The 25,902-nt window shown below is 29.4% G+C and overlaps 2 protein-coding genes across 2 annotated transcripts; both read right to left on the reverse strand.

Annotated features, from left to right (window-relative positions):
* Positions 1-9,558: 9,558 nt before the first annotated feature.
* Positions 9,559-11,058, reverse strand: LOC114190217 (BTB/POZ and MATH domain-containing protein 4-like). The gene is made up of 4 exons (XM_028079018.2): positions 10,690-11,058; positions 10,258-10,597; positions 9,847-10,126; positions 9,559-9,774 (listed from the first exon to the last, which is right to left on the reverse strand). The coding sequence occupies exons 1-4, from the start codon at positions 11,052-11,054 to the stop codon at positions 9,560-9,562; spliced, it is 1,200 nt and encodes a 399-aa protein (XP_027934819.1). The 5' UTR covers positions 11,055-11,058; the 3' UTR covers position 9,559.
* An 11,330-nt stretch (positions 11,059-22,388) lies between these two features.
* LOC114163368 (BTB/POZ and MATH domain-containing protein 4-like) lies at positions 22,389-24,371 on the reverse strand. The gene is made up of 4 exons (XM_028047644.2): positions 23,796-24,371; positions 23,299-23,641; positions 22,945-23,224; positions 22,389-22,792 (listed from the first exon to the last, which is right to left on the reverse strand). The coding sequence occupies exons 1-4, from the start codon at positions 24,197-24,199 to the stop codon at positions 22,494-22,496; spliced, it is 1,326 nt and encodes a 441-aa protein (XP_027903445.1). The 5' UTR covers positions 24,200-24,371; the 3' UTR covers positions 22,389-22,493.
* Positions 24,372-25,902: the final 1,531 nt, after the last annotated feature.

Below are 25,902 nucleotides of genomic sequence, written 5' to 3' on the forward strand. Positions count from 1 at the left end.
AAATAAAGTTAATTACGACAAATTAATAGATAATTTGCATAAAAAAAAGCTTCCAAAAACAATAAAATAAAAGACATTATTCTTAAATTTGTTTTAGGTATCCCAATTTTTTGAATCAATCAATGAATATCGGTGGAATTTGTTATAATGAGGGTATATTAATTTATTTTGTCATTCTTAATTAATATTTGTCATAATTTTCCTTCTTCAATAATTAGGTTATTTTTATTTTTTGGTTTGAGACTATTCTCATTTTATTTTCAAAACAAATTTCGTAGTTAATAAAAATATTTATGTTGAAATTACCTAAGAAATTGGTACAATTTATGATTAAGTAAATAATTGCCAGTTTTTTAGAGAATATTATTTTTGTCATTTTAAAAATTTTAAAAAGATAATATATATATATTTTAATTATACTCTGACATTTAATTAATATAGGGAGAAGGAAAAGTGATAAGTGTGATATAATAGAGAGAAAAAAAGTTAAATATGTTTGTCTATACTTAATGCAAAATTAGAATTTATATTTATCTTAAACTTAGTCCGTCTCTAAACTTTTAAAATCAAAATATATATATATATATATATATATATATATATATATATATATATATATATATATATATATAAAACAAAAAATTTACGTGTTATATAACATTCTAGAAGCATTTCAATGGTAGAAACTGTTAAATGATATAAATAGTCCAATATCATACATAAAAATAGTACTAATATTTTTATTCTCATTTATTTATGATTAGTATATTTATCTTTTTATTTGTGTTGTTGTTTTTATTCTATTTGTTGAATTTGTATTATAGAATTATAAATGTGTTTTTTTAAGTTCAATTTTGTTTTTCGATACTTTTCAATTTATGGGTTTCAAGAATTTTTTTTTTGTATATATTTTGATGAGGAACTAAAATTTTTGTTTTAGTCCAAACATCATAAATAAAAATGTAAAAGATTTAATTATTGATTTAGTCCTCCAATTTTTTGCTTGGGTTCATTTTGGTCCCCTTGCTACTTTTGAATTCAATTTAGTCCTCCAACCTTTTAAAAATGTTCAATTAGTTCCTTACTATTTTTGATTCAATTTAATCCTTTTTTTTTTTTAAAAAAAAGATCCAATTTTGTCATTTTCAATTTGAGACCAAAATAGCAATTAAGCTTAATTACAACTTATATGTACATGTTAAAATAATTTTTTAAAATTTATACATCAGATCATTCCACCTAAATGTAAAAAATTTGAGTATTTTGGTGGGATGTAAAAAATTAAATAATTTTAGTATTTAGGTGGAGTGACTTGATGTATAAATTATAAAAAATTATTTTAAAATGTAATATAAGTTGTAATTAAACTTAATTAATAATTTGGTCTCAAATTGAAAAGGACAAAATAAGCTTAATTACAACATATGTACATGTTAAAATAATTTTTTAGAATTTATACATCAAATCATTGCACCTAAATGTAAAAAATTTTAGTATTTAGGTGTGGTGTAAAAAATTAAATCATTTAAGTATTTAGGTAGGGTGACTTGATGTATAAATTATAAAAAATTATTTTAACATATATATATATATATATATATATATATATATATATATATATATATATAAGTTATAATTAAGCTTAACTATTAATTTGGTCTCAAATCGGAGAGAACAAAATTGGATTGTTTAAAACAAAAAGGACTGAATTGAATAAAAATTAATAAGGGGACCAAATTAAACATTTAAAAAAAATTGGAAGACTAAATTGAACCAAATAATAACAAGAGGATGAAAATGAACTAAAGTACCGAATTATAGCACTAAATTACTAATTAAGCCAGATGTAAAACATATTTAACGTAGATAAATACAATAACACATACATATACATTAAAAGACTTAATTATGATTTGAGTCCTCCATAAATTCATGAACTTTCAATTGTGTTTTTGATAAATTGTTATGATCTATTGAGTCCTCAAAATATTAAAGCTTTTAAATTGAGTTTATGCCACTCAAATTTGAGGGTTAACTATGTGGTGGTAGTCATCTTACACTTTAAATGTTACCACATAATACTAAAAGAATTTAATGATGAGATTTCCCTCGAGAATTAACTGTATGTAACAACAAATATTTTTAAACAAACTAAAATTAAAAACTTAAAAATATAAAATTAAAAGATAAAATAATATATAAAATTAGATAATAATAAAATTATGAAATTGGAGGATTAAATCATCAATCAAACCAAATGTAAAACATATTTAACTTAGATAAATACAATAACAAATAAATATACATAAAAGACTTAATTATGAATTGAGTCTTCGATCAATTTGAAAACTTGCAATTGAGTTGTTAAAAAATTATTATGATATATAAAGTCCTCAAAATATTAAAACTTTTAAATTACGTTCATGCCACTCAAATTTGTGTGTTAACTATGTGGTGGTAGTCACCTTACACTTTAAATGTTATCACATAATTAACTGTATTTAATAAAAATATATTTAAGCAAACTAAAATAAAAAATTTAAAAATATAAAATTAAAAGACAAAATAATATATTAAATATAAAATTATATAATAATAAAATTTATAAAATATAATTTTATAATTTTAGTTTCATAAATTTTTAATTATCTAATTTTACAATTCATATTTTATATTCTATAATTTTATAATGTCATAATTTAAAATTTTTAATTTTTTAATCTTATAATTTCATAATTATATTATTTTTGTAATTTTACAATTTTACAATTTTATAATAATATAATAATATATTTTTATATTTTTTATAAATTTATAATGACTTTATTATAGAATATAAAATATTAACGGTAAAATTAGATGATTAAAAAATTATAAAAATATATGAAATTAAAATTATAAAATTTTATTTTTTATTTAATAAGTTAATAATTTTATTATTGTCTAATTTTATATCTTTTATCTTTTAATTCTATAATTTTAATTTGCTTTGAGAATAATTTTCTTTAACTACATAAAACCCAAAAGAGATCATAATGATTCATGGTCATTATAATGTCTCTTGTAAGAGAGTATTATGTGGAACACTTATGTTATCATGTCATCCAATTAACAGTAAACTTGACCGCGGTAACTCAATTGTAAAAATTTTAATATATCGAAAACTCAATAAATCACAAAAATATAATAGAAACTCAATTATAAATTTTCAAATTTATCTAAAACATAATTAAACCTACATTAAAATTATAAAACTGCATTAAAATTATAAAACTGAAAGAAAAAAGGTATAATAATTAACTTTCCTACTTAATTATATAAATAAACAAATTTTTATTTTTGAAGAATAATTGGAATGACTACTATAAAATAATAGTTTTATTATCAAATAAACCTAAAGTGTAACGTTCAATGAAATTCTATAACTCATCCGTTACAATTAATACAATCAATAAATAATTAAATGCATTAGATACGTTATGTATGATTTAATTCTTAATAATAAATGCTATTTAAGATTTAAATAATAAACCGTAATTAAATTCATTTAATGTTACACAAGATTTTGAAATTTAGGCAAACGTTCATTATATGGGGGCACAGTAAGAATTATTAGGAGTTATATTATTCCATATCAGTTACAAGCAAGGGATCAAAAATTAATATTTAAATCGTAGAATAATAAGATTTATGCTTTTACATCATATTTACAAATTATATTCTATGTATAATTGTAACATAGTAATATCATAAAATCGTGGTACAAAATTGTAAAATAGGATAAATTTATGTATTCTTTACTTTCTTTCTTTTTGCAATGTATTTAGTTTAAATTAAACCTAAACCAATCTAAGTTAAAAAATTTTATTTTTACTGTGTAGTGATCACATCTCATCAAATTATAGATTAATAAATTAGTTGTTAAAATTCATTTTGCAATTAAAAATTAATACAAAGTTACACTATCACAAGACCACCTAACTAAAATTTAATATAATTTTATTTTTTAGCCATTAATCTTGGATACACACGAAACATTTATTTTGTCTGATGATTTCATTTCGATTATCTTGGTTTCTTCTACTTTTTTTATTTAAAAAGTTAAAATTTAATTAATTTCTACTTTCGCTACAAATCAATAATTATTTTATTGGTAGAACATTAGTTACTTTGCACTCACAAAGTTAAAAGAAGATTATAAGATAGTTCCTTCTCTTTATTTACTCCGAAAAACATCTACCCATATATACTAAAAGTAGCTATTGTCTCCTAATAACACTCACACGATCTTTTTAATATTTTTGTTTGCCTCCATCATTTTTATCTCTTTTCTATCATATGTGTCTCCACGTTTATACATTTATATATTCATACCATTCACAAAACAAAATGCAAAAGCATAGTCAATATTATAATGGCTTGAAAAACATCGATACTATTGTAATGGTTTGGGTGTTTCTAACCTTTCTATTGATGTATTGATGTTGTTAGTATTCTAATGGTTTATAGTAGGGATGACAAAATTACTTGTGTTTGTGGAAATCTGCGGATAACATTCGTGATGGATAGTTGGTACCCATAGGTATTTGTTATCCGCAGGTAGCGGATAACATGTATTTTAATACCCGCTTCTTATAAATGGGTCGGGTACAGGTATCATACTATTTATACTTGTGGGTTTCCGTTACCCGTAAAAAAAAATTGTTTTATTAAATTAAATTTACGAAAATTAAATTTTAAATTTATATTTTATTAGATTAAAGTATGTGTGAAGTTCTACAAAGCATACAATTGACAAGTAATAAGTGTTTACAAATATACCTTTATCCAATCATCATCAATTCCTGCCCTAATTATAGTTTTAATCCAATACATCACATAATGTCCGCATTCAAAAGAACTATTTTGCCTGCTACACTAAAATAGCAAAGAGAGAAATTATTCTAACATATAACTTATATAAATATTAATTAACTTATAGACGTGACTCCCAACCTTTGGAGTTATAAATTGAACATTTTGTTTATCTTCTGTTTAGTAACTGGTTTGATGCTACCATAACTCTGGTTAAATTGAAAAATTGTCAGTCATAATTGTTATATACTAATTGGATGTTATGGAACTTATAACATTACCCTTGTAGATACTTCTTCATGTCATGGTTGGGTTTCTTATGAATGGAGCAAAACCAAACAATTAGGTACTCGTCAGAGATCATCACTCATGAATCGCAGACATAAAATGTCTTTTTTTTTGTGTTAGTGGATAAAAAAGTAATTTTTTTCTAGGTAATAGGTACAAATACTATAATATTCGCACCTAACCTATTTATAAATGTATATTAAAATACTTTCTATCTACACATATCTATTATCTGCGATTACTATCTATTCACCTTAGTTTTTATCTAGGAATACCTCCCATAGACACGAATATTTTAATGATATCTCTCTTTGTTCCACACTATTTTATGATAGATAATGTCGTCTAGCAATAGTAGAAAAACCACAATCTAAACAATAAGAAAAAAAGTAAAGAGAAACTAAAAACAAGTAAAATGTAAGTATCTAACGCATGGTAAAAGAAAATAATGGGACCTAATGTAGAATGTAATCACTTTAAAATGAACCAACTTATAGATGAAATGAATCTGGGAATGTTGACTCATGGATAGACACAAATGCATGGATCTATATTTACCTAATCTAGATGGGGTAACATTAGATGAGTCATAAATTAAAGGTAGAATGAGAATAACCATAAAGGGTACATGAAAGTACACTACAAAGATTTTGAATAAATTGTAATTCAACCTTTAGCTTCACAATCCTTTAAATAGTGGCAAAAACTATTTCTCTATAGTGTACCAATATCTATATAAGTTCAAATAACATGGTACCAGGTATACATGCCACATAATCATCTTACCATATATATATAATAACAACCTATATCCGTAATATAATAAACTACATTTTTCTTAATTTTCTTCGTGTATTATTGGCGTATATTTGAATCTTCAATTGGTCGTCTATATATCATTAAAACTTTTTTATTTGAAAGGCAGTAACTAATAAAGTAGTTAATAAACTTTTAGTTTATAAGTTTCAATATAATGTATTAGCTTATTTAACTGGAAGTATTTGATAAAATTATTTTATAAATTCGTTGATAAATATAAAATGACATACAAAATATGATTACGTTGTATTTTGTAGACAAAAAACTATTATTATATACTTTTAATTTTTTCAAGTAATTAAATTGCTTGGTAATTCTGTTTATTTTTCTTAAAGTTGCATATATTTTTTAATTAAATAAGTCATTTAAGTTTTAAGTTTATATATAGTGAATATTAATTATTATTTTTTATTTTCATAAACTTAAAATGTTTCATTTCTCAATTTAAATTACTGTAACATTGATTTTTTTCTTACAATTTTCATTGCATATTATCTTCAATATGGTTTTTAGTTTGCAATATTAAATACTTTTTAATTTGAACTAAAAAAATTGAAAAGTAAGTCAACAACTAATAATGGTTAGTTAGCTACTTTAATTTCTAATAAGTAATTGTTTATATAAAATTGAAATATGTAAAAATAAGCAAAAAAAAGAAATAAAGATGGTGAGAAAATGTACTAAAATATAAGAGATAATGATAAAAAGAATTAAATAATTTATAATTAGAAATTAAAGTAAATAACTTGTAACTTATATGGTAGGAATTAGTTCATAAATTCATTGCAAAACGTTGATCATACTGTGCAACAAAGACTTTTTATACTGATTAAAAAAAACTTCTTATTTCGATTCTAGAATTGGCATAGATAGAGTCGACATAGAGAATTTTCACTTTTTATGTCGGTTTTGGAACAGCTGGCATTGAAACTTTCCATGTCTCTTCTTCGTTCCATCTTCATCAGATTTAGATCCATTCTCATTTCATTTCCAAATTTTCCATGAGGCCCTAATTCCACCATTGTTCTTCACCTTCAAACCCTCAACAATGGCGCAAGATCTCAAATCTTTAAACCTCAAACTCTTCATTCACATCCACGAGGTCTGCGTTCTCAGTACCCCTTTCTCCGCCTTCAATACCACTCTCGTTGCGTACTTCTTCACCAAGAAGGTCTAGGACTCTAGTGTCGGCATAACAAACACAATAAACACATTTTACCAAATGAGAGAGTTGTGAGAGAAAACATGAGCGCCACAAGAGCAACAACCATCGAAGTGAGGAGGAGAGATGGCCACTAGAGTGAGGAGTAGACAATGGTGTAGAGAGGAAGAAAGTGTAAATGTAGTTGGAGAATATTGAGGAGGAAAAGGAAATTAGACATATTATGTTGGCTTTAGTGAAAAACTGACATAATATCTTTATTTTAAATTTAAAATAAGGGTTAAATATGTTTTTGGTCCCTTAAGTTTCAGCGAAATTTGGAATTAGTCCATCATCAAAACTTTTGACCAATTTAGTCATTCATCTTTCAAAATGCATGAATTTAGTCATTTTAACCAAATTTTGTTAAGTTTATCTCACGTTTCAAGCGCATTTCATGATAGTATTTAAATTATTTACACTGTTTGACACATTTTTGCTTCAATGTTAACTTAAATACTATCATGAAATGTGCTTGAAACGTGAGATAAACTTAGCAAAATTTGGTTAAAAGGACTAAATTTACGCATTTTGAAAGATGAATGACTAAATTGGTATAAAGTTTTGATGATGGACTAATTCCAAAATTCACTGAAACTTGAGGGACCAAAAACATATTTAACCCTTAAAATAATATAATGTCTCACTTTCTATGCCAGTTTTAGGTATATTGACATAAAAAATCTTGCACTTTATTACAAAAATGTCACTGCTTCCACTTTCTTTGCCAGTTCTCGATATATTTAGTTTAGAAATTCTCATCATATTATAATTTTATCACTCTTTCACTTATTATGACGACTGAATTATCCATCATAATAAGTCATCATAAAATTTAATTTTTGCACCAGTGTAACACAAAAATTTGATAATAGAGAAATTCAAATTTGTTAGATGGTAGAAGGTAAACAAATGAATAAAAATAATCATACACAAAAGTAACACGGTTTGGTTGAATTGAAGTGTTAACAAAATTCAAACGGGAGAATCACTTTAACCCAAATAATACAACTTCACTTAACCCAGTTGTTCTCTTAGAAAACCTTCAGTTAGAATACAACTCAACTTTTTAGTTAGCTTCTAATGAAGTTAGAAAGAGTTAGAAAGACTTATTTATAGGATAAATACAATTATGACTGACACATGAAACACTCGCCAAACTAAGGAGGAAGAAACATGAACAATTCTTCTGATTGCAGAACAAAACAATTATTATAGTGTCTAACCAAACGGTCTCATTAGACGGTCCATGGTTTAGTAAACGTTAAGAGACCACACGATTTATTGAAACCATCTACTGCATATTAACATTGGACATGGTCTAATACTAGTAAGGCAAGCTAAAAACATTTTTATCAAGATTTTACTAAGCTAATTCTTCACGTTATAAATTAATTAATTTTTTTTAAAAATAAGTTGCTTTTCTTCTAAAATGCAAATTAATTAGTATGTTTTTCTTCTAATAAAATAAAGAAGAAAGATTGATTGACTCAAATACTAGAGAAGGTATCACTCTTAATGAATGATATTTTATGGAATCTTTAGAATGGAAATGTTGGGTACATATACTTACAACTATTCTGAAGTTCCACTATTTCATATGTACAAATATCTTTTATGAACAACTGAGAATCAAATATATATAACCTTCAATTTTGTAAGAACTTATATTGCTAAATATGAACAATTTAAAATACAAGAATTTGAAAAAAAAAAGAAAAGAAGTTTCTCTTAAATAACTAAGACTAAACTCGTTTGGATAACTAATGATAGATATATAATTTGATTACACTCAAAAGCTCCTATTTCTAAGACTGAATCAGTGAATTGAATGAAAAAAAAAATACAAGTTTAAATTATTAAATCCATTCATAAAATGAAAAAAAATAATATAACAGTCTGAAGTCTTAAATCTTTTACTTATTTATCAAATTGTATTGCATAATCCCAATAATAATGTATACATATATATATATATATATGCTTAACCTTTCATTTCCAACTGAATGCCTCTGTGATCCAAACAACCGACTGTATAATAAAGTCCTAGAAGACATATAGTATATATCATTTTATTATTTTTGTTGCTTTAAATAGATTTTACAAATAGTGCTAGTCTAAATTAAGAACTTTATACCTATTTAGTTTTATTTATAATAATTTATTTAAAAAAATAGTTAAGTAAATAAATTAATCAGTATATATATGTTTTATTTTGGCCAGTTATATACAAAGAATTTGTGCAATAAACTACTGTAAAATTTAAATAAAAGAAGATAAAAGATATATAAAATAAGACAACAATGTCATTAAACTTGCAAAAGTAACACTAAACAAATTGAACATTACAACATTGCACAATGACAAACATTACTGTTTCTTTTAGTTTAGTTTGTACTACCAACCCACATGGTTTTCCTCATCACTGGAAGGATTATAACTTGTGCTCTCAGCTTCTATTTCATTAGGCTCAGGTGTTGATGCATCACTGTCATCATCACCATAAGAAGATTTCACACGCCCAATTCCTGCTGCCACAGTCTTTAGCAGTTCAAATATAAGATCTGGACAATTTTCTTTAATATGCTTGAAACCATCAGATTTCAGCACAGCTGCAATGAGAGAAATCACATCACAATCAAATGATTTTGTCAAACAACAACGAACTAAGCAAGAACACTCACCATTAAGGTTTTCTGCTGAAAATTGCAGACATGTGGACTTCAATCCGGTGGCCTCATAACAATCACAAATAACCAGAATATGAGCAACAGAATTTATAGATATATGTTTGCAAAGAACAGATTCACACATCAACTTTAGCCTTGGTAAGTCGTACTTGTGTGCAGCAGCCAGAACCTTTGTTACATACAATTCTGAGAGAGAAGCCATGGATGAAGACACTGACAAATGGAGTTCTTCATCTTCTATAAGAGTATCTTTATATATAAACTGAAGTAAAGCCTTGACACAAGAAGTAAAATTAGATAACTAAACCAAACCAATGATATGATATGATATGCAACACCGAATAAAACCTTAAAAATGAATAACTGAGATTTAAACACACATGACCTTGTCGTTAACATTGGTACCTTAAAAACCTTGGGCTCCATGTCATTAACAAGAATCTCTCTATCAACCTTGTCGGTTCCACCGAAAAACTGAGATTTAAACACACTTGACCGAGCCGCCAATACAATCTTATGTGCATAAAACTTGTTTCCTCCAACAGAAAAAGTAACATCAGATGATTGTTCATCTTCAAACAGCATCTCAAAACTTTTTGCAATGTTAGATTCAGGAACTTCTATAGTCATGGAATTCTCTACTTTGGTAGGCAAAACCCCAACAGTGCAATTTAGTTGAAGACAATCATCTTTGAGGTACGTTGAGTGTTCAAAGTGAAAGCGTTTGTAATAACGATTAATCCCCCTAAAAAAACAAACACAACATCATAATAGAACATAATAATGCAGAAAAAACAGATAAATGAAAATGTTAAAACAACAATAGATGAAACAAACCACATATCCCCGGTTGATAAAATGTGAGGCTTAGTCCCGAGGGTGCCATTGAAGTGACCAAGGACAAAGTCCACCCCTTCCCCTCTTTGGTCTAGCATGGACAATTCAAACTTGGCTCGAACATCATCAGCCTCGGAAAGTAGCGCAACGTAAACCGAGACATAAACTGTGGCGTGTTCGTGGGTGTCTATACCGTCAGGGTAGAAGTGTATAGCCCACTCATACCCTCCAACATTGAACGTCTCACTTGCAATAAATCTTCCCACTCCAATTCCCTTAACCAGAGAATAACCCTTTAGCTTGAACTCATGTGAACCCTTTACTATTCCTGTCACTGATTCTGAACTTGTGCAGTTTATATTCATATGAGCCATTTTCTACCTTCAAGGTCGCTGAATCTGTGAGCAACAGATAGATATAGATGTTTCTGCTAATGGGGATTAGTTCTGCATTTTCACTCACCTGCTTCACATAAATACTCCTTCAGTTCCATTATTATTTTTTATTTAATTATCATCTTGCAAATTCAAGAAAACATTAATTAGTGCCATTTCTGCTTTATCATTCATTTAATATTTAATTAATTAATGTATATATATTTATTGTGATGGAGAAACCAAACACGTAATATAGAAAACTTAATAAATATTTTACTAAAATAAAAAATAATAATTTATTATTACATTTCTTGAATTCTCCACAATAACCTATAAGAAACGGATAGTCTATGGATAAACCAGTAACGTTTTCAGAAAAATAATTAATAAATTAAAGAAATTAATATTTTCATGTAAAAAGTTAATGAATTGAACATGTTTTTTTCTTTTTCTTTTTTAATTTATATGATAGTTTTTTTTTGTCACATTATTATATCTATTCACGTTGCCCCACTTTATATGCATTAATTAATATTTTACAACTTATTTATATTTAACATTTTACTATTTGTTCTCTAATTATAACGTCATTTCAAAAATATCATTCAACAGAAAATTTGCAGCTGCTCTCTATATTGAGTATGTCAAGTTCAACAAGGTTCAAATCAAAGAAAGAAAAAATAATGAACAAAAAAATAAATTTATTGATTTTTTTCAATTTGTTTGTTTTAGGTTAGCATTATTTTACATTGCAAATAAAAAGATTAAGACAATTATGTGAAAACGGTTAATGTTTAATAATAATAAATAAGTTTATTAACTTGTTTTATATTTAATAGTAAAAAAATTGCATTAAATTTAGAACAACAAATTTGTTTTTGAACTCATTATATTTTTTACCTTAATTTGTTCTTTTTTAATTCAAGAGTGAAAACTCCACAATCATAATAAAATTTTATTTTATCACATTCAAGATGAAATTCTACAATGTGATAAAAATTTTATTTATTCTTTATTTATTTACTGTATTAAAATTTTAATAATTTTTGTATCTACGTGTAAAAAAACTCACGTACTAATTGAGATACAAATAGTACAGTATATTGAGTTTTTTTCCAAAGTTATAATAATAATTATTATTATAATACTAAATTGAATAATTTGTAGAGATTAAAATATATATATATATATATATATATAATGTTAATTATAACGTCTAATTGACTATAACGCTAGTATATTAATTATTTGTTTATTTGTAATTTCAATGCACAGGAAAGAACTAATTAAAAAAAAAAAAAACGTTTTACGCGTTTATCTGATTAGGTCTCTTATAAGTCTTTCCATGTTTAATTAAAAAAAAAAAAAAAGATGAGGCTGTTTACGTTGGATAAATAAATGGTGAATAACTTCAGTGATAAAATAATATAAAAATATATGGCAGTTTTAAGATTTATAAAATAATTAAATTATTTTTATATGAAAAGTTATTTTAATTAAATATTAAGAAAATTTTAAACATTTACATTGCAAAAACTTATCATCAGACTATTCTTTCTGAATAATTTTTCAAACTAAAATAAAAAAGTATATGACAAAATTTGTAGCAAAACTTTTAACTTTTTATATGTTGTGCATGCAAATAAATTCCAATTTAATATAAATGGTGTGAACACCTTGTTTAGAGACTCCTCATCATGCCAAAATATAATGTGTTTCAACAATTTTTTTATCATTTTTTACATTGGCAAAAAAAAATAAATAAAAAGGGACTTGGTCATTTGGCGGTCAGGAGATCTGTACTAAAATTTTATTCAAAGTTGAAAAGTTACCAAACTAATTACACTTGATGTGAAATTACACCAACACAAGAATATAAAAAAATAACAAAAAAATTACATAATTTGATTAAAATATTGATAAACTATAATTTATAAAGACAATTTATTAAGAATAATTTTTTTTCTCTTATAAAATTCTTTTAGATATTTGCATCTAAAATATTTTTGTCTCTAAATAATAAATACTCACTCATAATAAAAAAATTTGTCAACAACAATCGACCTGTTTTATACAAAATATGTATTTATACAAAATAATTATAAAAAACTACTTTTTTTTATGTAAAATATGTGAAATGATTTGCATAAAGTTCTGAAACTATACTCAAGAATGATTAAAGAACATGAAACATGAAACAAACGTCAAACTACTGAAGAATCATATTAATCATAAAATTACTTGTATAAATTTGTATCACTTTGCTTCGTACAAACATCCTTGTATAAAATTGTACATCAGTTAGAAGTAAGAAGGAGTCAGTTACGTCACTATTTTTATACCATACTCCTATGTGATGTAAAATATGCATATGAACATTTACATTAGCCAACAAAATTATAACATAATTATGAATATTTACATATAATGTTCTAGAATTTGAGGTAAAATTATTTAATTTTTAACATTGTCTTTTTTGCAATTTATGCCACAGTAATCTTCTTTTCTTATTTTTTAGCAACGGTAACAACAAAGCTGACTGTGAAATTTTGTGAAGTCATCTTAATGTTTTGTTTATTTTTGTGACATCTTTGAGATGCTGGATGTACTAGGGAGGACCTTTGAGTTGGGAAGAATAGGACAACCTCAAAGGATACCATGAGAAAGCATGAGAACACTCACACCAATCTAGATGACAATCCTCTTTAAAAATGTGACCTCCAACTCTCATGTATAAAGCCTCACAATTTCACTAGCCTAACTGATTTTTTGTGTTAGTATTTTAAGGTTGTTAAAGGGATAATTGAAGGGATAGAGAAAATGTGTAGATAGTAGAGTGTGAAAGTAGTAGTTGGAGAAGTGTATTTTGTAGTTGAGAGTAGTTGTATTGGATGTTGTGTTAGTTGTTCTTGATTTTCACAAATGGTAGGATACATGGGTATTTATAGACCCATAGATTATTCTAGAAACTTCTAGCTAGAACTTGTGCAAATAATTCTACATTTTTTTACATAGTAGAATGTTCTTGACTTTTCTTCCTATCCTAAGCTTTTCTCCAATACTGTAGAAGTTTCATTATATTTCAATAACTCTATCTTAGATTTTTCTAGATTGCTCTAGAATTTGCATTATACTTTAATACTCCTCCTTGATGCAAATTTGGTAACTCCAAGCATAGCGCGTAATAGTTCAAATCTTGGTCTTGGTAAGACCTTTGTGAAAATATCTACAATTTGATCTTCTGTCGGGCAATACTCAAGTTGAATCTTCATATTTGCCTCTACTTCTATGATGAAGTGGTATTTAATTGCTATATGTTTTGTTCGACTGTGATGCACTGGGTTCTTTATCATTGCAATAATTGATTTATTGTCGCAATTAATTGTAGTAGGGCCACTTTATTTTTCTCCCATATCTTTGAGTATTCTTCGGAGCCATATAGCCCGACTTGTTGCTTCAGCGGCTGCCACATATTCTGCTTCAGCGGTTGATTGTGCAACTGTGGCTTGCTTCTTTGACGCCCAAGAGAATATTCCTGATCCAAGTGAGAAGGCATAGCCTGAGGTGCTCTTCATGTCGTCCACTAACCCTGCCCAATCACTATCAGTATAACCAAGCAATGTTGGATTGCCTATGGATTTTTATCATATATCATACTCTTTAGTTCCTTGTAGATATCTTAAAATTCTTTTGCCTACGCCAAGATGTATTTGGTTGGGTTTTGCATGAATCTTGATAAAAGACTTGTAGCGAACATGATATTTGGTCGTGTAGCCGTCAGATAAAGTAGACTTCCAACTAGACTCCTGTATCGAGATGCATCGGCTTCTGGTGCTCCATCCACCTTTTTTAGTTTCTCATTCATCATTAGTGGTGTGCTTACAGGTTTGCACCCGTACATCTTAAATTTCTTCAGCAAATCTTTTGTATATTTCTTTTGTGAGATGAATATTCCATCATTTCTTTGACTTACCTCTATGCCGAGGAAATAACTCATCAAGCTAAGATTAGTCATCTCAAAGGTCTTCATCATATTTTCTTTAAACTCCATCAACATCTTTGTATTGGTTCTAGTATAAATAAGACATCTACATATAGAGAGTAAAAGAGTATGTTGACCTTGGGTCTTGATGTATAGTGTAGGCTCACTCTTGCTCATCCTGAATCCCTGATTGATGAAATATTGATCGATTTTATTGTACCATGCATGAGGAGCTTGTTTCAGGTCATATAAAGCTTTCTTCAATCTCAACACTTTGGCTTCTTGGCCTTTAGCCACAAATCCTAGTGGTTGCTCTATATAGATCTCTTCTTCAAGAACACCATTGAGGAATGCAGACTTGACGTCTAATTGGTAGATGCTCCATCCTTTTTGTGATGCAAGGGCTATTAGAGTTCTTATTGTGTCTAGTCAAGCAACTGAAGCAAATGTCTCATTGTAGTATACTCCAGGTTGTTGTGAATAACCCATAGCTACCAACCTTGCCTTGTGTTTGTGTATGGTACCATCGGGGTTTAACTTTGTCTTGAAGACCCACTTAACTCCAATGATATATTTATCTTTTGGACAATCTGCTAGCTCCCAAGTTTTGTTTTTCTCTATTGTCTTTATCTCTTCTTTCATTGCCTTGACCCAGGCTCTAGTATGGCCAAGTTGCAAGATTCGTAGATGTCTGTTAGAGATCTGATTCGTCTCGGAGTGGATTCATGCGATGATTCTTCTTGATCTTGAATTGATGTTGGAGTTGTAGGAGATTCTGGAGTTATAATGGTATATTGATCATTATCTTCTTGGCTTGTAATTGGTTGATTGTTGGGCATGTATATTGTCTTCCTCTCAATTTGTTCCTCTTCCCAGTTCCAAGTAGCGCTTTCATCTACTTCAATGTCTTTATTGATAGTTAGCTTCTTTGTCTGAAGATTATAGACTCTGTAGCCTTTGGATTGTGTACTATATCCCAAGAAGATGCCTCGTACGGTCTTGTCTTCTAGTTTGTGTCTCTTTTGGTCTGGAACATGAATATAGCAAACAGATCCAAATACTCTTAGATGTTTAGCTGATGATTTCTTACCGCTCCAGGCTTCGATTGGAGTTTTGTCTTGAACTGATTTAGTAGGACATCTATTGAGTAGGTAGACAACAGTGTAGACTGCTTCTGCCCAGAATGTATTTGGTAGTCCTTTCTCCTTCAGCATTGATCTCGCCATCTCCATGACTGTGCGATTCTTTCTCTCCGACACACCATTTTGTTGTGGAGTATATGCGACTATAAGTTGTCGTTCTATGCTCTCATCTTCGTAGAATTTGTCAAACTCAGGAGATGAGTACTCCTTTTCACGATCACTTCTAAGTACTTTTATCTGTTTTCCACTTTGTTTCTTGACAAGAGCCTTGAACTTCTTGAATATTCTGAAGACTTCTGACTTTGCCTTTAAGAAATAGACCCATGTCATTCTAGAGAAGTCATCAATGAAGAGGATGAAGTACCTATTGTTGTGATGTGAAGGCGTCCTCATCGGTCCACAAACATCAGTGTGGATCAATTCTGGTAAGTCTTTTGTTGTCCATGCTTTGTCTGTTGAGAATATTAATCAATGTTGTTTACCGAGGAGACATCCTTCGCATGATTCATTATTCTCCTTTAAGTAAGGAAGATCCCTCATCATGTTTTTTCTGATATAGAAGCTTTAAGGCATGTGTGTTGAAGTGGCCAAATTGCCTATGCCAAAGCCATGAGTCATCAACTTCCACCTTCATGACAATATTAGTTCCAGGTTTGAAGCTTATGGGAAAGCTTCTATTTCTCTTCTCCGTTTTTACTTCACAAATTTCTATCCTTCTACTGTCATAAATTTTGCATGTATCTTTCTCAAAGTGAAGATAATACCCATTCTCCATCATTTGGCCAATACTTAAAAGATTTTCTTTAAGATAGGAAACTAGTAAAACGTCCTTGATGAATTTCGTACCTTTCTTTGTCTCCACCATGACAGTTCCTCTACCTTGAGATTCCACTGTGGCACCGTTTCCAAGTCGAACTTTGACATTGATAGATTTATCAATGTCTTTGAAGATGCTTTAATCTTTGACCATGTGATTGCTGCATCCACTGTCCAAGTACCAATTTCCTTTCCCACTTGGAGATTCTTGATTAGCATAGAATAAACGTTGCTCCTGGTTATGTTCTTCAACAAAGTTTCCTTGATGCTTATTTTTATTACGACAATACTTCTCCATGTGACCAGGCTTCTTGCAATAATGACATATTGGCTTCCCACGATGCCAACAGTCTTTTTCTACATGACTTGACTTATTGCAAATGCCACACGGAGGATATTTATCTTTCTTGCTTCCAGAGAAATTTCTAGAATCTTTACTTTTAGAATATTCTTCAATATTTTTCTTTTCTTCTTCTTCTCTCCTTTTGGGTTGTAATTTGAGCTTTGATTGAAAGGTATTTTCGACTGAATTTGTATCAGCACGATTATGTAATCTTGCTTCGTGCACTCCAAGGAGACCAACTAATTTACTTATCGATAGAGAAGATGGATCTGAGGAAGTTTCTATAGAAGCTACTATGGAATCATATTTCTCCGTAAGAGTGATAAGAATTTTTTTCTACCACTCTTTTTTCCTTAATTTCTTTTCCATATAACTTCATTTTATTCACTATTTCTTTTATTCTTCCATAGTATTCTTTAATGGTCTCAAATTCCTTCATTCTGATGGTCTCAAATTATCTTCTTAGATAGTGTAGTTTAACGGAGCATACTTGTTCATTGCCTTCAAATTCTTCTTCCAAAATATCCCATGCCCTTTTTGCAGTTTCTGCATCCATGATCCCCTAACGATAGTTTCTCCCACAGCTTGTTGAAGAACAAACAATGCTTGGGCATCCTTTTGTTCAAAATCTTCTAGCTTTTTTTGTTCCTCCTCAGATAGAGTCTCAATATTATCTGGTTTTGTATAACCAGATTGAACAATATCCCACAATTTTTGTGAGATAAAATATGTCTTTAGTTTGAGTTTCCAAATGTCAAAATTTTCACCGGTAAAAACTGGTAGGGGACTGAAGAAAAGTGAACATTGTTAGAAGCCATGGAAAAAACTCTCTTCTTTTGGAAGCATAGAAGGAAGGTTTTGGAAGTAATAGAATAATTTTTCTACGCCCAATAAATGATCGAACGTAGTTCTGGTACCACTGTTAGTATTTTAAGGTTGTTAAAGGGATAATTGAAGGGATAGAGAAAATGTGTAGATAGTAGAGTGTGAAAGTAGTAGTTGGAGAAGTGTATTTTGTAGTTGAGAATAGTTATATTGGATGTTGTGTTAGTTGTTCTTGATTTTTACAAATGGTAGGATACATAGATATTTATAGACCCATATATTATTCTATAAACTTATAGCTAGAACTTGTGCAAATAGTTCTAGATTTTTCTACATAGTAGAATTTTCTTGACTTTTCTTCCTATCCTAAGCTTTTCTCCAATACTCTAAAAGTTTCATTATATTTCAATAACTCTATCTTAGATTTTTCCAGATTGTTCTAGAATTTGCATTATATTTTAATATTTTGCACCATGCAAGGCTACCACTGGATGTGGCAAGCATCATCACATAAGACATGTTCAAGATAACTATGTCAGAACCCACATCTAGAGGAAGTGCCAAGCCACTAGCATTCCCAAGCCTCATTACTGAATTGTGCAAAATGCAAGGGGTTGATATCTCATTTCATCCAAGAAAGAAGTTGAGGTTGTCAATCAAAAAAACACATATCCAAACCAACTGCACTAATGAACTAGACAATATGGGGGTAGATATCACACCTCATCCAAGAAAGAAGTTGAGGTTGCCAATCAACAAAACATATATCCAGACCAACTACATTAATGAATTGGACAATGTGCAAGGCCTAGCGCAAAAACTTCATCCCAACGCTAGAGCATAATATTAGCACCAACAATCCAAGAAGCTAGTAGATTCCCTAAAGTCCATTGAGTCACTTCTTTCACACGTGCAGCATCAGCTAGTAGCAACCTACAGGGGTCAAAGGCCCTCTAATTCATCCTTTAAAATTTTACTCAACAACAACTTAACCAACCTCTTTAGTTTATGACACTTGAAGAATTTATGGCATCACAACTTGGCCTAAGGACAATCCATTTCAAGAAGAAGGGGTTGGTGGTGCAACACTAGAAGCACAAGGTGCAACAATAGAAAATCAAGCACAACCAACGCTTGAGCCATAACCACACAACTCAAGCAACAACACCAACATTGAGGCTGGTGGCTCAAAAAATGTGTAAGGCACTGATGCACATGTTGATGCTTCAAAAGAAAAAGACGCCAATATTGAAATTGGTGCATTTGAGGAAACTAAAAAATAACCCCTTACTGAAGGATTTAAAAATGTACAAGAAGAAGGCAACAACCTTCTAGCAATGAGGAGGCAGCAATAACACAGACAAAGAAGAGGGGCAAGGATCTGATGAGTTCTTTGAATTTAAGAGAGCCTCTAAATCATCCAATCCAGTAGATTAGTGAAGAAACCACCATCATCGTCAACCAATAAAACAAAGTTATTTTTAAGTTTTTTGCATTTTAATTTTAGTTTTAGTTTTTAAATTGTGTGTTAGAAGTAGTTTTTTTTATTATTAAGTATGCATGTCTTAGGTATCATAGGATGTAAATACCTTTTGGACATGGTTGGATTAGGAACTAAGTAGAAAAGGAAAAATACACTCTAAAAAACTGTTTTGAAATCTGAGAATGCAAGGAAGGAAAGAAGAAATAACCATGAGTACTTAAAAGCAAAATTGACACAATGTAGGTCAGCTTTTAGTTAAAGGTTGACACATGAAAGTGAATCTGATCTTGTGAGTTGAGTGAGCCAAACACATCATGGGAGAATGAGAGAAACACATAAGTGATTGAGCCATAGGTTTTGTGTCTAATTTTTTATAATTGTTAAACATGATTGGCATAAAAAGGATCAAAGGCAAGTTTTCTCGTGAAAATTTCTGCATAATCTAGACCAAACAACCACCTTGCATAAATTTTTGAAAAATACTCCTTTTGAACCTTGGCCTGAAACATGCACCCTGAGTCTAGAATGTATGTAACCCAACCTTTCTTACTGATGAGAAGGATGCAACAAAGGTGTGTGTGTGTGTATGTGTGTGTGTGTGCCATGAAAGGAAATGGTGACTTTGAAGTGGATAAAAAGGAATAAAGTTGGGGTATGCTTTGAGCATACCCAAAAATGCAAAAATACAAAATGCATTTTGAAATTGAGGCACCTCAAAACAAAAAATAATGTAGCAAAGCAAGTCAATCAAAGGTTTACTCAAAGGAAAGGAAAAGAAAAAGAAATTGGGTTGAGAAAAAACAAAAAGAAAAGAAGACTAGAATAACTAGACTCATTGCACTTATACATTGTTGTTATCCTTTTTAGTAGTGAGTCTTGTTTGTCTTGTAAGACAAAGTTCTTTCATAGCCCAACCACGTTACAAGCCCAAAAGACCATATTGATTTTGCCAATTGTGTGTAGGGGTGGCAAAACAGGCCAGCTAGCCACGCCTTTGGCCTATCAAAAATGGGTCAGGTTGGGTTGGCTCGCCACTAAGAAACGAGTTGGACAATTCAACCCACCTCACCTTAGGGCGGGCTGGGCCACCCCCTTTTTTAATTTTTTTAATTTTTTTAATTTTTCTTTTAACTTTTTTTTTAAATTTTGTTTATAAATTATATATATATATATATATATTTAAACATAAAAAATAAAAGAAAAAATGGATTGGTGGGTCTAAATGGGTTGGCCTGCCAGTTGAGCGGGCTAGGCGGGCCGGGCCACAAGGTTGGCGGGTTGGAAATTCTAACCTGGTTCACCCTTTTCAAACTTGCAAACCTCTACCTCGACCGAGAGACAAAAAGTGATCTGATCATGCAACAAAGCCACTCATTAGCAAAGACTCAATATGAAGACCAAAAAGACACATGCCAACAAGAAAAACTCACATTCACAGGAGAATGAAACAGACGAGAAAAAGGAAGATAAACTAACTTACCTCAAACAAGAAATTGATTGTTTGATCTTGATGAGCTCTCCGCAAGGAACTATCCACCGATCTTGAATTTTCAAAAGGATTAATTGGGAGTGAGCAACAAAAGAAGAAGATGGAGCTAAAGATCAAGGAGAGGATGCATTTAAAAAAAAACGTTTATGTGCTTTTTGAATTAAAACGGGTTGCTTCATTTCTTTTAAAATAAAGGCATATTCACATTTTTAAAGAGTTCTACGATTATCATCAAAACATAATTTATTAGAATAATTCAGTATATCTAAACGATCTAAAGTTATATCATTTTTCTAATTTTTCTTGTGGAATTTTGTACTATACTACACAGATAGGACCAACAAGACCAAATACCCAACCCTAGCCGTCAACTTATAGTCATGTTTGGTATAGATCACTAATCAACTATATAGAAAGACAATACATACATGGTGGCTAAGGCTACAAATCGGTAGGGACCGCCTACTTTAAACTTAGGAAATAACACCTAAATACGCAGAATCAATTCATAGGCATAGTACTTGGACCTTGATCAGGCCCACACAAGTCCAAAGGAGACCCTGCAGCGAGCCAATAAAGGCCCAGCTCATGAGCCGGGTAATCTGTGATGAATATTCTATAAATATAGATAGACCCCAACAATTAAAGGTACACAATCCATTAATACTAAAAATTAATATTTAATTTTAAGAATTCTTGGTGACTTAATCGTTGGAGTCTCTTTTGCATGTAATCTCCAAGATATTCTCAGCTCAGGATAAGATAAGATTTATATCACATTATTGTCCTTGCAGGAACAATTTTCAAAGATCGGTTGTCTCCGTTTGAGAAGGATTGGACCGATTATAAAGCCTCTTTTACCATATATATATATACCGTTTTAGTTTCTGTTCATTATTTCTACCCAGATCTTTAGCTTCTTGCACAATCGTGTTATTCGGACAGAAATATCTTATTTATTTGAATTATTAATGATAATTAAATTGAAGATTACACACTATATACTTAATAAAATGTAACTGGGTCATGTTATTCAATTGCTTCTTTATTATCTGTTTGAAGTAAAGAATCTGAGTGAAACCAATAATATAAAATGGTCGTTTAACTTTGAGAAATTATTTATGAAATGCAAAAGGGGTAATAATATTCATAAATTTCGATAATAAATAGATAGATTAGTTTAAACATATACTCCTAGAAAACAATTTAAATGTTGAGTTCTTAAATTAATTCTATTATAGATTCAAGGAAAGGAAACATTGTGAAACTTTTATTTAAAAAGTCTTACTGTTATGTCACACAAGTCTTTCTGTTTTTATCAAGAGTACATCATTGTCTTGAAATCAACTAATTTCCTTGAGCATTGCAAATCTTAAAACTAATCCCTAATGGATTATTGTTCTCGTTAACAGCATCACCTAATGGATTATTGCTCTCGTTAACAGCATCACCTAATGGATTATTGTTCTCGCTAACAGCATCAGAAATGTGAATCGTTGAACCTTCTTCACCTCTTTCTGAGGTTGATTGTTTCCTAGCATAGGGCACAAGAAATTTGTCCATACCAGCAGCAATAGTTAGCAGTTCTGCTCGCAAAAACACACATTTTTGCATGATATACTCCAAACCACCAGATTTCATGAGAGCTGCAACGTACAGTAATAAAACAACATGAGAATCAACTTTCAAACATTAACAAATCAAGCAGAAACCACACTGATTAAAATGTGTTACAGGGTAAAACGTGAACTCAGTTTGAGACTTATGCTATGTAAAAGAGTTAATTAGCAAATCTCACCCTCATAGTTTTCAGCACAAAACTTTTGACAGATGGGCTTCAACTCAGTAGCACGATAACGATCAGCAAGAACCAGAATATATGGAACAGAATATATAGATATGCCTCTACAAAATATTGATTCACACATCAGCTTCAACCTTGGCAAGGCAAACTTGTCCGCTGCAGCTAATAACCTCGCAGGAAATGATTCTGGTATCGAAGAATACGATGATGATTGCCACGAATACAGCTCTTGATCTTCCACCAGAGTGTCTTTGTATATAAAGTGAAGCAAAGCCTAGTAGAAGCAAGAAAATCATTAGATAATCAAGAAAAATGGTATGAGATTACACATTAAAACTGACATAATACCTTGAAAACTTTAGGTTCCATATCATCGAGAACTATCTCACTATTATCCTTCCCTACCCCATTGGAAAACCAGGTTTCAAGCACTGTTGATCGAGCACCCAAAATAAGCTTGTGTGCCCGAAACTTTGCCCCGTTAATGGAGAAAGTGACATCACATAACTCTTCATAATCTAACAGCATCCCCAAATCTGTTCCTATGTCGGATTCAGGAACATGAATTGAGTTTAACAAAGAAGAATCCGACATCACCAGAACACCGACAGTGCAACTGATCTTCAAGCTGTCATCCTTGACGAAAGTTGATGTCTCAAGGTCTTTTCGTTTGAAAAACCGCTTATATCCCCTAACACAAACAGCAACACATTCATCATCACTTCATAGACAACACCAATGGTTAATAACATTGATTATATATCCCAAAAATCACAAGTTCTGAGAGAAGAAAAAAGAGATGAACACATGAAAGAAAGAAAATGTTGAGACTATATATATCTAACCAAATGCAGCCACGGTTTTTTATAGTATAAGGGCCATTCTCGAGGCTCCGACCGAAGTGGCTATAAACCAAATCATTCCCTTTACCGCTTTGGTCGTGCAACTTGAGTTCGAACAGTGCACGAACATCGATGCTCTCGGAAACGAGAGCCACAAAGATGGAAACGTAAACACCATTATCACTGGGAACCTTGCCATCCGGGTAGAAGTATATGGCCCACTGGTGCCCCCCCACTGTGAATGTCTCGCTTGCAATGAATTTTCCAATGCCCATTCCCTTCGCTAGAGAGTAACCCTTCAACTCAAAATTGTGTGTTCCGTTCACTGTCTCCGTTACAGACAATGAATCCGTCAGAGATGGCAGATTCTTGCCGCTCTCTGTCATTGGGTTGTAGTACAACGTCATTTTCTTCGAAAGAAGAAGAAAAAATGGGTGTGCACAAAGTAGAGAGAGAGAGAGATGGTGTTGCAAATGTTTGTCTTTCGATTCGAATTGAGTTCAGTTTAGGGTTTGAGTGAGGTTCATTATACTCAAATATATAGCAGCCGGAGGAGGAACTGCTAAGCAAAGAATTAAAGACTTCAAGATCAGATTTACCGAGTTGCAGAAAAAAACTTAATTTAACATTAATTAGTTAGGGTTCTTGAATCCTTTTCCTTTTTTCAATATGGATTTTCAGCTAGTTTTGTTGGAGAGAAGAGGTGGTTTAGTTACAAATTTTATATCATATATCTCTTCTATTAATAACTGTAAAAACATATGATAATTACGAAAAACAATACGATGTGCATATATATTTAACTTTTTATGATATTAAAAAGATAAAATTATCTATAACTATATATTTATATTAATAATTATACAGAATTTTTTTTTCGTATTTCATTTTTTTCAATTTTACTTTTAATTATTATTTTAAAAGTTAATTATTTTATAAATAATTTACTTTTAATTCTTATTCTAAAAACCTTTTTGTCTTCGTCCATTATTTTGAAAATCTCTTTAGTGTATATATTTTATTTCAATTTTTTTTATTCACATTTCATTTTTTAAATTTTATCTTTAATTATTATCTTAAAATTAATTATTTTATAAATAATTTACTTGTAATCGTTATTTTAAAAATTCTTTTATTTTTCTATGTTATTTTAAACATCTTTTTTTATACATATTTTATTTTTTTAATATTATATTTAGCAATTATTTTAAAATAAATTATATATTTTGAAAGTAAATATTATTGATTTTAACTTAAATTATTATGAAAATTAAAAAATACGAATACACATGTGAAACGCATGTGTTTTCACTAATAATTATAAAATAAATATAAATAATTTTTTTAGTTTTTTGTTATAAATAATTTTTATTTACTTTGTAAGTAATTCTTTATTATAAATAATTATTTCAGTTTAAAAAAAAATTAAAATAACTATAATAAAATTAGTAAAATATTATTTGAATTTAAAAATAATTAAAAAATAAACGTCCGAAAAAAATTAATCTATTTATATAATGGTATAGATAAGTATTAAATTATATATTCAATACTATTAATTATTATTTATTGTTTAAATTATAAAAGTAATATATTTAATGAATTTATTTTCATGTATTAAATAATACATTTAATTATTTTACGTTTTCAAAAGTATTATTTCCTCAATTTGTTGGCTTATTTAAGTTCTTCATAATTGATTTCAATTGAGTTTGTATTAATTCTTCTGCACCCGTACTCAAAATATTTTATACTTTTTAATTGAGTGTTTGTTCTTTAAATTTTTCCCTATTTCAATTATGTGACCCTTGTTTTATTTCATGTTTTTTATGTTAAGATATGTAAAGTTTTATGATTAATAAAATAATATTGTAGTTAATATAAAATGGTAAGTTGTTTTTATTGCTTTAATAGGTGAGAATATTGGATAGTACATCTCGATTTGTCCACTCCACATTTGACCGGTAAAATGTGGGTTGGATTGAGTAGTCCCAGATGAGTATTGTAAGTTAATTTTGTTGATCCGTTTGTGGGCAAGTCCCATGAATAAACATTACAAGAAAATCTTTAAATAATGACTAATTTTAGTGACAGAAAATAATTAGTCACT

This window comes from Vigna unguiculata, chromosome 1 (assembly GCF_037176805.1).
Source record: "Vigna unguiculata cultivar grain cowpea cultivar isolate G323 ecotype 2 chromosome 1, ASM3717680v1, whole genome shotgun sequence".
Taxonomy (NCBI): Eukaryota; Viridiplantae; Streptophyta; class Magnoliopsida; order Fabales; family Fabaceae; genus Vigna; species Vigna unguiculata.